General features: G+C 38.6%; 1 protein-coding gene across 4 annotated transcripts in view; it reads right to left on the reverse strand.

Annotated features, from left to right (window-relative positions):
• Positions 1-16,187, reverse strand: part of LOC130095247 (NACHT, LRR and PYD domains-containing protein 12-like) — a 79,903-nt gene extending 63,716 nt beyond the window's left edge. For 2 of the 4 annotated variants that reach the window (XM_056261933.1, XM_056261932.1), the window contains exons 1-4: positions 15,226-16,187; positions 12,409-12,534; positions 7,129-9,063; positions 4,478-4,651 (exon numbers count right to left, since the gene is read on the reverse strand). In XM_056261933.1, coding sequence (XP_056117908.1) covers positions 4,478-4,651; positions 7,129-9,063; positions 12,409-12,534; positions 15,226-16,172 — 3,182 coding nt within the window. In that variant the 5' untranslated portion in view covers positions 16,173-16,187. The remainder of the gene's footprint in view (positions 1-4,477; positions 4,652-7,128; positions 9,064-12,408; positions 12,535-15,225) is intronic. The other 2 variants (XM_056261934.1, XM_056261935.1) reach the window with 2 other exon arrangements.
• Between the last annotated feature and the right edge of the window lie 772 nt (positions 16,188-16,959).

Raw genomic sequence — 16,959 nt, forward strand, 5'->3', positions numbered from 1 at the left:
ATATTAAAACTAATAGATTTTTATTCATCTGTTGCAGAAAAGCAAGAACAACAACTAAAATTTACAGGCCAGAGTTTCTATTCATAACATGTTTGCAGCGTTGAGCGATGTAGCCAATCACAGACATATGTTTTGATTTCTTGAACGCAACTGCCAATCAGAAGTAGGGGTGTCACGATTCTCCAAATCCTCGATTCGATTAAGTTTTCGATTCTAAGGTCACGATTCGATTCGATTCTCGATTTAAAAAAAAAAATTTAAAGCGCAGATTGCTATGCAATTTTTTGACTACACGTTTAATGCATTATGCAATATAAATTTGTTCACAATGTACACTACACCATTGCCAAATTTAAAATATAACAAAAACAAGTAGCATCATAAATGTAACAATAACTTTATTAAGTCAATTGGAAACTTAAGAGAAACTAAATGGCAGGTTACTTTGCTTTTGTAACTGCAGTCTTCTCAGAAGATGACATTTATGTTCACAATCACAACAAAACAAACAAAAGCAATAAAACAGCAATGTCCATAGACTCCATACTAGTCTTCTCTTCTCTGAACAATTAAGCATCTTAAACTATTTCCGAACAGTTATATTCTGTTATAAAAAAACATATACCACACAAATAACTACTTTTTATCCCCTGAGAATGATGACTGTATTTTTCATTCTTTTATGTTCTTCCTAAAGAGGGATATGTTGTTTTGTTTAGAGCTGCTCTTTAAGTTATCAAACAAAAACATTTTTTTTTTTTATTATAGAACAACTGTAACAATTTAGCAGTTTCAAGAGAGCTGCTAAAAAAATTACTATAATACTGTCAAAACGGAGATGCGCAGCCATGTTAGTCGTGTTGCCAGTGGACGAATATGGTACACGCACATAGCAGAGCTTGCAAACTGTGGCTTTTTTGTCGACAACGCGAACGTTGTCAACATACCGCACTGCAAATCCAAAATACCTCCACACCGGCGACTTCAGAGAAGCAGGAGGGTGTTCAAGTTCCGTTGATGGGTCTTCGATATCTGCAGTTGCCATGATGTGTCAGTTAGAGGACTCGCAGCCTTTCAACAGGTGTTTTGTTTTCCGCACCGTGATAAGTCGTTCATCATGAATGAGTCATTCATCATAAACGATCTTTTCATTGCCTCTGTCACGCGACAAATGAACAAAAGACTCGGAAGGTAAAGTAATTATTTGTTCCCTGTAGTGTAAATTATTTTTCACTGCATTCATTATGTACATCTTCTTAATGTTCGGGGAATTTGCATGTTAATAGTATAACATTTAAAGCCCCTGAAATGACTAGAAAAAAAGTTTAGTTAATTTTGATGAACGAGATTGAACAATAGAGTCTGTAAAACGATACGAACTTTCCATCACGGACGCGACATGGGGCGTGGCAGTATCGACGATACCATTTTTTATTTCGATTTCGATACCATTGAATTAATTTCGATTGATTTCGATTTAATATCGAAATCGTGACACCCTTAATCAGAAGCATTTACGATAGACTCCCCTCACCGCTCAAAACTTTTTTGTTCAGTGCTGAATTCAGTGTGCTGGCAAATCCTCTAATTATAACAAACAAAGTGTGGATATTATGAAAGATTCATTGTGGAGTCAGCTTCATTGATAATAACAGAGATGTGTGAGATTGCGATGAACTCAGCTTTTTAGGAATTATTAAAGGGGTCATGACATGTTTTTTTGTTTTGTTTTATTGTTTTGTTTTATTATGTTCCCTTAGGTGCAATTATAGTATTACTATAGTTTTTGGACAAAAAAAAAAAAGAAAAAAAAAGAAAGTGATTTATGACATTTTCCCACCCTGTTTCTCATCCTCTGATTCAAACAGTCTGTTTTGGAGGTGTTTCCCCTTTAAGAGTTTAGTGTTAACGCCCACTGTTATGATTGGCTAACGTCAGTGCTTATGCATAAATTATTAACACAAAATGTTCATTTTGTATCACATGTAGGCTACACAATGCTCCACCACCACGTGAAATTTCGGTCTTCCGATCTTTTACCATCATGTCAATTCTCAATTGATTTTGATTCATATGCGCAAGGGAGGGAGAGAGAGCAAGACAGTTTGAAGGCGTGCGCGCGGCCGGGGCTCTCTCTGCTCGTTCTTTCAGTAACATGCACCCTGTCACACTCATCTACATCACTCACGACTCACCGATCAAATAAGGCTTTGGCGGGACAAAAATTCGCAGCAAATAAACTACATCCAACTGCTTTCCCTGACGTCTGGATCGTTCGCAGCGTATTCAAACATGTTGCTTGTCCACAGCCAGGAACAGCACATCTGCGTGGCATCGCTATCTTCTTGTAAACAGACCCACTCCCTCCACGCAGTGTTGCCAACTATTTTCAAAGGAAAGTAGCTAACGCCTTCCCTAAAAGTCGCTAAATGACGTCATACGTCAATTAGCATATTAATTACGTCATCGCGTCGTTCTGTCAGCCTAGTGCGTTTTCTCTCTAAATTAATGCTCTATTTAATATAATATAGCCGAATGTCAAATAAAGCTGTTCTCATTTCCTATTTTGTTGTTGTCAGACAATAGAACGAGTAGCTATAATATAGTGAATGATTACATTTTTTATAGGCCTATGTGGAACATTATCTGAATTGAGAGTTAGGGAACCGGATGAACTAAGCTATGTGATATAGTGAGTGTTACAAGTAATAAGCACAAGAAAATAAATAAAATGAAAATGGTCAAACTAAATTCTTTAAATATAAAACAAAAGAAAAGCAGATAAGTGATAAGTCCGTGGAAAAACACTGCTCATTCGCGTCTGTCAGCGGCCGTGCGCTCCTCTCAGCCATTCACTGAACAGGGGAGACGCAGCTAGAGAGAGTGACGACAGTCTGCTGCAAGACCTCGCGCTCGCAGGACAGTACTGCAACATTTGGAGGTTACTGAGGTTTGTCCAAAAAGTCTCTAAAGTTGTCGCTAGTCGCTTTTTTGAAAAAATGTCGCTGAAGGGGTCTGAAAAGTCGCTAAAAATAGCGACAAAGGCGCTAAGTTGGCAACACTGCCTGCACGTCAACTGAACACCTGTGGGCATGACAACGATGCGATGATGCTAAATGAGGCCTGGTTGTCTTGCGCTGGAGGCGGTCATATGCAAACGACTGGTACGTCACTTTGTACCCTGACGTCACTTCATACCATGGATCCACAACGAGCTGTATTTAGAGCTTGATTAAATAAATGCTTCGTTTATAATGGGGAGGATGTCTTAAGCTATGAAACTTGCATGAAGTTTTAATGGTACATAGATCTCTTATGGGCAGTCATGGCCTAATGGTAACAGAGTTGGACTGGTGACCCAAAGGTTGCTGGTTCGATTCCAGTACCGGCAGGAATATGACTGAGGTGTCCTTGAGCAAGGCACCTAACCCCCAATCGCTCCCCGGGCGCCACTCAAGGCTGCCCGCTGCTCCGGGTGTGTGTATCCACGTTTGCAGTGTGTGTGTGTGTTCACTACTCACTACTCTGCTCCTAATGTGTGTGCACTTACTTGGATGGGTTAAATGCAGAGGTCAAATTCCAAGTATGGGTTACCATACTTGGCCATCACGTGTCACTTTCACTATACTAATAGATCAAGGCAAATTTGGTTTCTCGTGTCATGACCCCTTTAAGGAAGCGCACTTTGCACGCATTCAGTCATGCCAGACCATGCACTCAGTAGCCTGCTTGCTTTTAGGTTAAACTAACAGTGGTTTGTGTGTTAATACATTTATTATTTTACTCATTATTATTTATTTTTAAACTTGTTAAAACAAGCAGAGAAGAAAATAAAAACAGTCTTCTAACCGGTGTTCTAAAATAGTCTTCTTTTATGGGAGCCTCAGCCTATAGTTACTTTTGCAGTAGAAATATCGGTATTGGTACTCTGTATCGGCAAGTACACAAATGTAAATACTCGTACTCGTATCGGTTTGAAAAAATGGTATCGGGCCATCCCTAATTATTATTATTATTATTCTCCTCATCCTTCTCTTACTCATTCCTTCACTTTTAACTCTTGCTTCACTTTTTTCATAAAAAATGGCAAAAGGTCATCTATGTCCTTTAACTGTGGTAAAGCTCTGAAGTGAACAATTCGACAACTACTGTTTACACCTGTGAGGAGTGGGTATTGCTATTGGTGTAAAGAGCTTGGCATATAGAAATATGTTGCCAAAGATGTTCTAAAGAGACTTAAGAGATTTTACAGTAATTTTAAATGTTGTACTTCATGTAGAGAACTGTGTGTGGTGTTTTTTTTTTAAATATGATATACAACTGAAAACTGTAAAGCAGGAAATGTAGTGCCAATTTTGCAACCTTGGTTTAAGGATTTGGTACATTACAGTTTTTAAGTATTGGTGATTGCATTTCAAGTCCCAATTAAATATATCAACAATTGAGAAACTGTAATTAATAAATGTGAAACACAAACCTCAGTACATTGAGTCGACTGTTTGGACTCCTCAGTCCAGTACAGAGCAGCTTCACTCCTGACTCCTGCAGGTCATTGTTACTCAGGTCCAGCTCTCTCAGGGGGGAGTTTGATGATTGTAGAACCGAAGACACAATTTCACAGTGCTGATCTGTGAGATTACAGTCTGCCAAACTGAAAAAAAGGAGAACTGATTAAAAGGCAAAACCAACATCAACATATAACATAATGCTGGTTGTCTTTTCAGCAGGAAGATCGTGCAATTAAAATAAAAATGCGATTTAAAATCAATAATCATGTTTCTTCTAGTTTATACAAAACTTTATTGAGGTAAAAGGAAACTGTTAATTTTAGGGGTGGAATGGATCGCAATGGATCTGTGGTTCGTACAGACCTGGCTTCACGGTTCGGCACGCATGTGATTCGCGGATTAACTGCTAAATTTTACCATCATAGAGTGAAAGTTTATAATTTGAATGTGTTTTGTCTTGCCAGTTTACACATTCAAACAAATTTAAATGAGGAAGAAGAGGCGAAAATCGGGACTTGTGTGTTATCTGTACGCACAGCCGCACAAACACAAACTGCGCGCACGCAGAGAGAGTGAGAGAGAGAGATTTCGTTTCAGATAGCGCTTGAACACCAAATTGATTCCTCTTAGGCATTTCCTTGCCCTTGAATGGACACAAAATTATGTCAAAATACCCGTCTCAGCAAGTATTCTTTCGGTTATGTCAAAGTGAACAGTCTAGAAAGAAACCGGCTGTTTTTTATTTTTTTCGGTCCATGCATGCGTTCTTAGTAACAGCACACATCTAATATTCCTACAGTTATATGCATCATTAATGTTAATAAAACAAAAAAATACAGCTTTAACAAATATGAAACTATATTTAATTTCTACAGTGAACAAATTGTGTTATTTTATAATTAGGCTTAATTATTAATTTCTGTACCTGAATACTACTGTTAAGGTGCGTTCACACCAACCGCGAATAGAGCGTCTGGCGCGAGTGATTTCAATGTTAAGTCAATGTAAAGACGCATTTACGCACATCAAGAGGTCCTGCAGCGCAAATGAAGTGTTTAGCGCAGCAGACCTGAATTCACCTTATTCGCACGTCCAGTTCACTCGAATGACACGAATTGAGCATCTGGCGTGATACGCGTGTTACGCGCAAATTATTTTATTTGGTGCATTCACGCGTTTGACGCGAATTCGCTTCTGATGCCCAAGTTGAAAAATCTAAACTTTCACACCGCTTTAACCAATCAGGTGCTGCTGTCACATGGTGAAGTGACGTGATAAACGGGGACAGGCCCATTCAGTTTATAATGTTATTTTATATGTTTGGCCTCAATAAATTATTTTGTAATATGACTAAATGCCTGGTGTAGTTCTAATGCACAACAAAGCAAATATTTTATCACATAAAAACTTGATTTTAAATATTATATGAGACGTATTCATTTTGTATTGAATGCTATTTATTCCTTATCTAATCTAGATTATATGAAACATTATTATTCTAATGTAAAGACAACCAACATACTTTAGTGCATAAGAACATAGTTCGTGTCTGGACAGTGTTGTGTGAGAGAGAAAAAAAATCACAGGACAGGTTAATCACTTTTGGAGGCTGGCTCCATTTATCATCAAAACAAAAATAAATGACAGATTAGGTGGGTGAGGGCGATCCTCGCTCCGATGCGGGACAACAGGTCATAAAACTGGGCGCGGGACAGGCAGAAGTACCGCTGAAAGCGGCCGTCATCCAGGCGCAGCTCCTGGAGCGAGTGGTGAAACTCGCCAAACTGGGAACGCTTCCGGAGGGTCCGGTGGACCCAAGCACGGCGACGACGACCCCTACGCCGCTGTTCTGCTCTCCAGAGCAAATACTCTGTGGTGGCTCTGTGGTGGTTTGGTGTGAACGCAGCATTAGACTTTGTAACTTTGTTATTTAGTATTCATCTCTGCTTGTAGTTTGTGTATTTGTTCTTATTGAATTACTGACTGTTCACTTTATCAGTTAAGCTAGTAGTTTTTTATGTGGTATGGTTCTGGTTCCTTTTAATGACTTCAAGTGAGCTTTAAGTAATAAATTAAAAGCAAAGTTACATCCCCTCCATATATATATATATATATATATATATATATATTTTTTTTTTTTCTGATCCAAAAAAATGATCCGATCTGAAGCTCAAAAACCGTAAATGATCCGAACTGTGAATTTTCTTCTTTTATTTTTATTGTGAACCGTGAATGTTGTGATCCGTTCCACAACTAGAAAATTTGGTTGAGAATGAAAACAACACACTGCAGTAAATAGTGTTTTATGCTTGTGAACATGTGTGTGTATATATATATATATATATATATATATATATGTATATGTTTATACATGTATTGTTTATGTTCAAATTTTGATGGGTAGATGTTGTTTTGTAAATAGGGTAGGCGTAATAAGCCACGGCTTCAGCCTATACCCGTTCGGTTACCTTCTCTGTTTGTAATGAATTTGCTGTGCATACAATTTGTTTTAGTAACCGAATAAACCTTTAAAAAAAAAAAAAAAAAAAAAAAAAAAAAAAAAAAAAACATCCATCACAATGTGTCACATGTAATTGCATTATTAGATCTTCACACTCACCAAGCTTTTCTGCAGTTCCTCACAGCAGGTACCAGTCTCCTTCGACCCTCCTTTGATTTAATGTTGTACTTTTTAAGGTCAAACTCATCCATCACCTCCTCCGACAACAGGATCATGTTTGCCAAAGTTGAACATTGTGCAAGAGAAAGAATTTTACATTTTGCTTTAGATTTTAAAAACGCCTGCACTTTTTCAACAACAGAATTATCCTTCATCTCAATCAAGCAGTGTGTCAGATTCATCCATCTTTCAGGGCTGACATTGTTTTTTTGACCTCGTTTGAGGTTGTGGATTATTTTCTTGATGCTCTCTGGGTTGTTCTCTGTGTGAATCAGCACATCCTGTAAGAGCCTCTGGTTGGACTCCAGTGAGATGCCATGAAGGAATCGAAGGAAAAGATCCAGGTGTCCATTTTTACTCTTCAAGGCTTTATTTACTGCTTCCTTCAGAAATACATCAAGAGGAACCGTCTCACACTGATTTCTGGACTTTCCTGTAAGGAATATTTTCAGAACTTCATTGTTCTTGTGTAAATAACAGAAAAACACATACAGTGCAGCAAAAAACTCCTGAAAGCTGAGATGTACAAAGCTGTAAACCTTCCTGTGATAAATCACAGATTCCTCCCTAAAGATCTCAGTGCAAATCCCAGAATACACTGAGGCGTCAGTGACGTCTATGCCGCTCTCAATCAGGTCCTCCTCATAGAACATCACATTGCCCTTCATCAGCTGATTGAAAGCCAGTTCAGCAAGTTTCACAATCACTTCTCTGTTGGACTGCAGGAGTTTCTCTGGATCTCTCTCTTCATACTTCTGGTTCCTCATATGAGTTTGAATGAGGAGGAAGTGTATGTACATTTCAGTCAGAGTTTGAGGGATTTCTGCACTGAGATCTTGTTTCAGGATGTTTTGAAGCACAGTGGCTGAGATCCAGCAGAAGACGGGTATATGGCACATGATGTGGAGGCTTCTTGCTCTTCTGATGTGTGAGATGATTCTGCTGGCTTGATCCTCGTCACTGATTCTCTTGCTGAAATATTCCTCCTTCTGAGACACATTGAATCCCTGAATTTCTGTCACACGGTTGATGTATTTGGAGGGGATCTGATTGGCTGCTGCTGGTCTGGTGGTGATCCAGATGAGAGCAGAGGGAAGCAGATCTCCTTTCATGAGGTTTGACATCAACACACCCACTGATGAAGTCTCAGTCACATCAGAAACTTTCTCACTGTCTGAAAACATCAGTGTAATTCTGCTTTCATCCAGACCATCAAAGATAAACACAACTCTACATTCATCATAAATCTCTGAGTCCAGATCTTGAAGTTCAGGATGAAAGTCCAGCAGAAGTCTGTGAAGACTGTACTGATGATCTTTAATCAAGTTCAGCTCTCTAAATGGAAGCACAAACATGAAATCTACATCCTGATTGGCTTTTCCCTCGGCCCAGTCCAGAATGAACTTCTGCACAGAGACGGTTTTTCCGATTCCAGCGATGCCTTTAGTAAGAACAGTCTTGATTTTGTCTTTCTTCTCTCTTCTCTTCTTCTCATATCCTAGTTCAGGTGAAGGATCAAAGATGTCATTGCAGTTGATTGGAGTGTCTTGGAGTGCATTGTAACTTTTCTCCATCTGTAGCACCTCATGTTCTTCATTCACTCCTTCACTCTCTCCCTCTATGATGTACAGCTGTGTGTAAATCCTGTTCAGGAGAGTCTGATTCTCTTGTAGTTTGATTCCCTCAGATAAGCTCTCATACTTGTTCTTCATGCTGGTTTTGTGCCGGTCTTTGACTCTCTGCAGATCATCATGCACTGGCTGGTGAGAGTCGAGCTGCAGGGCTGCTTCTGTGTCATGATGACTGATGTGTTTCTGACAGGAGGATGAGCTGGTCTGACAGGACACATCTTTGATCTGCTCAGCTCTCACACCACTGGAAACACAATAAGAAGACAGAGACACAAAACAAAACAGAAAAGAATAGAGAAATATATTATATATTTAATATGATATATATAATATTTCTGATTTGAAATCATACCACATCTAGAAAGAAGTGGTTATTAAAGACACTCCTTTTAAATATAACATGATTTCTATTTATTATAGCCAAATTATTTCTTGACATCCCATATAGAGTTTCCCGAAGATTATTTTTGGGACCGATATTGTTTCCTAAATAGTGAAGATTAATACTGCCGCCATTTGGGGTAGATAATGACCAACATATTTAAAGGATTGTTTCAATATGATATTAATGCATCTAACCCAGGTGACAAAAATAATTTCTGTGTAAACAGATATGTAACAGAGAAATAACAGAAATAAGCATAGTTTTACACTAGAAGTGTAGCAGAGCAGAAGCAGCGAAAAAACTGTGCTTTTGCAGAGCTGAATTAGTGCATTCACACTGTGATTTCAGGACTAATGGCAGCATTTCTAGAGACAACTGCAGCTGATGGTGTTGGTAATCCATTTTCATTTTGATCATGAAAAATGCAATGTTGCTTTAACAGAGCATGAACAGCACAGCAAAAATAGACTTGAATAGACTAGACACAGAATCGTACACAACACCACTGCTTCTGCTCCTGCTACGCATTGTCATATGCCTCATCGTGCCGTGTGAATGCTCTGTTAACATGGATGCTGAAAATAATATGCAATGTTTAACGTTCTGGTGTGAAACGGGCCTAAGAAAGCACACATATGCACGTAACAGCAACAATATAAATAGGTTGTCAATAAATTACAATATTTATTTTTGATTTATCTAATAATGAATATCCTAATTATAATAATAATAATAATAATTATTAGTTATGCTACTTTTAGTTTCAACAATTTTTGTGGATGCATCAAAATGGACTGGACATGCAAGCATGGAACTCTATGCAAATAATACAGCAATAATTCAGTAATAAAACAAGATTTCTCACACTTAAGGACATAATCTTACAAATGTAAAGATGCCAATGATTTGCAATCTTTTGTTCTCATTTCTGTGATTGGCAGTTTAAATCAATTACTCATAAAGGGGCTCATTGTCTATCATTTACAGTACTGTTAAACCAGTGCTCTGTGTGGTTCTCTGTGGTTCTGATCAGGAGGATTTTTTTTATTTTAAAAATAAAAAGCATTAAATGTGTTAACTAAATCTACAAAAATGTATTTAATCAGATGAGTAAACATGTTAACTTTTACAAACCTATAAAATATATTTAATTCCATCTAAGAATAACTCCCTTATCAGCTCTCAGTACTGATTATCAAACGACTGCTGTTTTCTCAACAGATCTCTTCTGTGGATAGCAATTGGGTGAATATTTCTTGAGACTTTGGCAGAGTGCACAGTCCACATAGGCCTTGTTTCCATTGATTCACCAATAAAAATGTAAAACAGAGCAGGGATGTACTGCAACATATATGTCACACGTATTACAAACAAAATCTGTGTGTGATGAATTCATTTACTGTAGCACGTGTGCGATACAGTTTTGCATGTGTGTGAGACAGAACCACTTGTTTGTGTGAAGTGAGAGTTTGTTGTAGGGGTGGGAGAAAAAAACTAAACTAAACGATAGATTATGAGAATTTCGGAATAGATTCTGAGCTTATTTTTAACCACAGATGCGCGATTGCGCTGCTTGTGCTTTATAAATACCTGTATTCTGCTTGCTTCCAATTACACAAACACACACCAATCGAACCATCGATAAAATAATCTTTCCAAAAGTTCAAAAAGGTTAAAGCAAATTCCAAGGACATTCGCAGGCTTCATTGCACAGGATCTGCGCTGTAAGAAACGTGTGCTTTGCTTGATGTTACACTTGCAGTGTGTTCTCTCGTCAGTTGGTATTTTCCTTTCAAATGCTCTTCGAAGGCATCATTTATGTCATTTGGACTGCAGTGGGATTATAAATTAAAAATATAAAACTAACTGACAGAAGTCCGCTTTCAATTTTAAATGATCATGCGTGCTTTGTGAAGAGCCCTCACACATGCAGCTGCCGTGTAAGTGGTTAAATGTACTTGCATCTCAAAATGCTTTTATGACATGAAATTAATGTAAACATAGTCAGTTATGTCATAAGGGTTTAAACAGACAGGACAAGCCACATCTTATATTTCAAAAGAGATCTGTGCATTGGTGTGAATGCAGCTTATAAGATCTCTCGCTGTTTATGATGTCATCAGTAATAATAATCAAACAGTAAAGAAGAGAAAGAGAGAAATCAATCACTGCTCTAGAATGGAAAATGTTCAGAATGATACTCTTAAATACTTAAATAATTCCCTTAACTAAGACGAGTTGATATACACCTCTCTCGTCTCAGTGCGTGCACTACATCGCTGTCTTGCGGCGAAACTTTGTTAGATCTTATCTCAGCCCTGTTCATTCAATACGAGCCCAGAAGAGAAGCGACCAAACACCTCCACGTTTTCCCTATTTAAATACAGTTACACGAGTAGTGTGACTCGACCTAGGACGGTGACACAAAATAAAACGATGCGCTTTTCTAAGCGTGTAAAATGGATAACTATATTGTATGGCAGAATACCATAGCAAGTGCTTGGGAGCACTTCGACTCGGCGCAGTAATATCATCACTCGTGAAAAGTCCTCTCCCCCGCTCCCTCTCCTCCTCCCTCTCATTTCAACGGTAGCGGACTTTTCACGCACTGAGACGAGAGAGGTATGTATCAACTCGTCTTAGTTAAGGGAATAACATAATTTAATATGAAAAACCAGTAGAGTATCCCTTTAATGAGTAAGTTTTAGGCCCCTTGCATATCAACAGGTCACCTTGTAGTTTTCTGTAAAATAAAGACTTTCTGTAATATATAATGATAATAATACTATAATTACTGTTATTAATATATTTATTCTTAAATACTCTGGTTTGTATTTTATAGTATTTTATTGTGATTATGTTCAGAGATGGTAACAGAAGTTTTATTCTTGTGCTACAATTGTGTGACCTCACCTGTGCTATAAAGCTTTCAATTTCTATGTGCAAAAAAGTGAACGTCTAGCCCTGCAGTAATTTAAAACATTTTGCTATCAGATCATTTAAAACACATGTGACCACATCACAATACTACTGGGAATTAAAATCCATCCAGAAAATGTCCCAGATAACAGTGAAACAGCACCTTCTCGCCGCACACTCACCTAACACATTAAATATGATCATAGACAACATCGTATCCTTGTCATTCACTTCCTTAGACTTTCACACATAAGCCGACATTATTATCTACATGATCATACTCACACAGGGTCAAAGGTCACAGCAGGTCCATCACTGAGATTAGGGGGATCAACCATGGAGTTGTTACTCTTCATGGACACACAGTCGGACACAGGAGATGCTGCTCTCTTCCTCTTCCTGCTGATGATTCTGGAAAAAGACGGTTGGAAATTAGGGTTGCCAAACATTGTGTATAATATAGAGTCATCCCGTATTTTAAGGCATCAAAGAAGCATTTCGTATGAAAGCCATAGGGAACGCAGTTTGTCCTGTATACGCAGGCATACGCCAGAGTCTAGACCATACGAATAACAAACTGAGAATCTATCACTCTTTTGGGATTAATCAATGTTTGTACATTTAAGTAACTAGCGTGTTCTAACCCTGGACCTTATTTTTGAAACAAAAAATGACCAATAAAGTCTTGAGCACCAAAAGCAGCCAATACTAATCCTCTAAGTTCTCTTTAATTGAAAAATATGCATTTTCATTCATTCAGTTTCAAATTTTATGACCTCATTTTGAATAGTTGATGTTTAATGTGTGTTGGTGTAGCTATACACTAAAAGTTTTAGATCGGATACGGTTTTTTAATGTTTTTGATTATCAATGTTGAAAACACTTGTATATATTTTTTTCAGACACTCTGATGAACAGAAAGTTCAAAACCACACAATTTATCTGAAATAGATAGCTTTTGTAACAATATACAGTAAATGTCTTTACTGTCACTTTTGACAAATTGAATGCATCCTTGCTGATTAAAAGTCATTTCTTTAATTTCTTGGTAACACTTTATTTCGATAGTCCACTTTAGACGTTCTACTAACTATAAGTAACTTTTCAACTACATGTCAACTAACTGTCATTAGAGAATTAGTAGACTGTCTGCTTAATATCTGCTAACACTTTATTTTGTTTGTCCCCCAACAGATATTCTGCTGACTATAAGTAACTTAGCCACTACAAGTCAACTTGTTCTCCTAACCCGAACCCTAACACCTAACCATTACCTACCAGTCTACTGACAGTCTACTACAGTCTACTAATACTCTAAAGACAGTTAGTTGACATGTAGTTGAAAAGTTACTTATAGTTAGTAGAATGTCTAAAGTGACTATCGAAATAAAGTGTAACCAATTTCTTTAAAAAGAAACTCTTACTGACCCCAAACTTTTGAACAGTAGTGTATAATGCTACAAAAGCTGTTATTTTGAATGATGGTTTTTGTGTAAAATGACATTTATTTGTATTATTTTTAGAATTAAATTGTACAAAAATAGGTTGAGGAAAAAAATTTGTTTGTCTGAGAAACTTGTATACACGTACTTAACTGCAGACACTGAAATGACGTACACTGTGTGGTACAGTACAAATAAGAGTGTCCCTTATTTTCCTATAAAGAACACGCATGCCATAATGTGCATGTTGTCATTGTTGTGGATACTTTGGTACTTACAGTAAAGAGAATCTCAGGCATCTGAGTTTAACTAGTTAAAGGTGCTCTACGTAACTTTTAGCGGCCTCTAGTGGTGATGTTTCAGATTGCAACCAAATTTTACAAGAGCGCTCGTGCTCGAACTCATAGACAATACCGTCTATTACGCAAATATCTCGGCGAATACTTGACGGATTCGGCGAGCACCGAGCTCGTTGGGACCATCTAGTCGAGCTGAAAAGAACCATATAAATTCCATAGTTTTTGGTGGTGTTTTCGCAGATATTAGCAGAAAACCATCGGGCGCGCTGCAAAATTGCGGACGCCGGTGACGTCACGATCTCAGAAGAAAATCGCTCGTATCTCTGGAACGCAAAGACCCAGAGAGCTCAAATTCGGGGGAGGAGGTCCCAGGGGAACCCTTGCCCGAACGCTAGAGTGGCGGGCCTCGGGGATGCCCCCTACCGGATCGCCGTTCGCTGGGACCCCCGATTTCGAACGGCTATAACTCGGGGAGCCGGGCGAGTTGGACCTCGGGGGTGGGCTCGTTCGAAAGGCCCCGTCCAGCACTACGAACGATTAGAGTCTTGGGAATATTGATCAAAGATTGACTGAGATATAAGCCGGAAAACGTGCGCCTTTAACCGGACGTAACTCCCTGACCGTCTACAATAGACTGTATATAAGGAGAGAGGCTCGGGAGCGCGCATGCACGTCACATCCGTTGGATTTCGCGGTAAATCCGACCCGGAGACTTCACATAGAAATAGGAATACTGGCCTTCAGAGGTAATAGCAAAACTCAACAAGTGGATCATTTTAATGTGTGATTACAATCCCTTCACACACAGGCAATAAAAAAAGGATTCATTTTAGTAGAAAAGTTACATAGAGCACCTTTAAGGATCGAGCCCACTCAAATATAAGTTTTCCATGTTTTTTTTTTCTTTATTTTTGTAGAATATAAATATAAATTTAGTCTTATCGTGGTCCCACTTAGTGCTGCGTGAGCAGTGAATCAGCACTGACTTCAGCTGAATAATGACACTGTTTTCTTAGAGCTGCTTTACAGTAGAATTGAACTCTGTTTACATCACTGAATCATTATTTTCCTGTTTATCCCTGTAAAGCTGAAACAATCTGTATTGTATAAAGCTCTACATAAATAAGGGTGACTTGACTTGACCAGCGCTAGGGTGCTGTCGCAGATACCCGAGCCTCAAAATACCAGCTGTACCACAGTATTTACAATTTCAATAACAACGTCTGACGTTTAGATGTTACGTGGCGTGAGAAAGTCACATAAACCATGCGAAATCAAATCAGAATCATTCACCACTTTAAGTAATTTCACATTCAATTTTTTCACTACAGCAGATTGTTTAGCAGCTTCATGATACTCACGCAGGGTCAGAGGTCACAGAAGGTCCATCACTGAATTTAGGGGGCTCAAAAATGGATCTGTTACTCTTCATGGCCACACAGCTGAATCCTGAAGATGGTCCATCACTGAATTTAGGGGGCTCAAACATGGATCTGTTACTCTTCATGGCCACACAGCTGAATCCTGAAGATGGTCCATCACTGAATTTAGGGGGCTCAAACATGGATCTGTTACTCTTCATGGACACACAGCTGAATCCTGAAGATGGTCCATCACTGAATTTAGGGGGCTCAAACATGGATCTGTTACTCTTCATGGACACACTGCTGGATACTGGAGATGGTCCATCACTGAATTTAGGAGGATTATTCATGGAGATGTTACTCTTCCTGGACACACAGCTGAATCCTGAAGATGGTCCATCACTGAATTTAGGGGGCTCAAACATGGATCTGTTACTCTTCATGGACACACAGCTGAATCCTGAAGATGGTCCATCACTGAATTTAGGGGGCTCAAACATGGATCTGTTACTCTTCATGGACACACTGCTGGATACTGGAGATGGTCCATCACTGAATTTAGGAGGATTATTCATGGAGATGTTACTCTTCCTGGACACACAGCTGAATCCTGAAGATGGTCCATCACTGAATTTAGGGGGCTCAAACATGGATCTGTTACTCTTCATGGACACACTGCTGGATACTGGAGATGGTCCATCACTGAATTTAGGAGGATTATTCATGGAGATGTTACTCTTCCTGGACACACAGCTGAATCCTGAAGATGGTCCATCACTGAATTTAGGGGGCTCAAACATGGATCTGTTACTCTTCATGGACACACAGCTGGATACTGGAGATGCTGCTCTCTGAGTGTGAACAGATGCCTCCTCCTCTCTCTCCTCACACACACTCATTTCACAGGTCTGGTTCTCCTCCTCTCTCTCCTCATACACACTCATTTCACAGGCAGAAACTTGATTTCAGACCTGTATGTGGACACAGAGGACATACACAATACACAACTGAATTTTGAAACACTGAAGTGAATTAAAAATGAAATTGGGTTTTACTAGATTTTTTTGTAAATACAAGGGTTTAAAGTGTCATGAAACCCCTCAGAGTTGAAAAAGTCTCAAGAAATGTGCGTGTAATGCTGTGGAAAAGTGGGATTGAAGACGTGGGAAGAGGGGAGAAAAGAAAACCACCAATAAAACAAACACAGACCTGCACCACACTTATTATACAGACACATGAATATTAAAATATGACCACGGAGGGAAAAAAAACACAAAACACAGAGTTGAGGGCACCTTGTTGCCTTTAAAAAATATATAACAAACTCACAAGAATGAGGGAGAAACGCGGATGAACATTTAGAGAGTCTGATAATAATATTTTCATTACATTTATGAGCACTACAGTCTCTGAACAAATGACACATCAGTTTAACACAGAAAGAATTTAGACAATAACTTTTTTGTCCATTGTTCTTTGAATCATTGTCTTCTGTGTATCAGAATAATTCCTTGTGTCATCGCATTCATGATCTAAACAGCTGTATCAGTGTCCTTATTTGCACGTAGGCCTACACTATATTGCCAAAAGCCAGCAGCCATATCACGTATGAAATCATAGCAGGGGAGTTACAGGAGTTGGAACAGCTAAAAAAGACTGCCTTGTTATTATTTATTTTTCTGTAACTTAAATTCTAACAAACAAACTTTGGATCAATTTAGACATGTGGTG

This window comes from Rhinichthys klamathensis, unplaced genomic scaffold (assembly GCF_029890125.1).
Source record: "Rhinichthys klamathensis goyatoka isolate OS25496 unplaced genomic scaffold, OSU_Roscu_1.1 h1tg000189l_1, whole genome shotgun sequence".
Classification (NCBI taxonomy): Eukaryota; Metazoa; Chordata; class Actinopteri; order Cypriniformes; family Leuciscidae; genus Rhinichthys; species Rhinichthys klamathensis.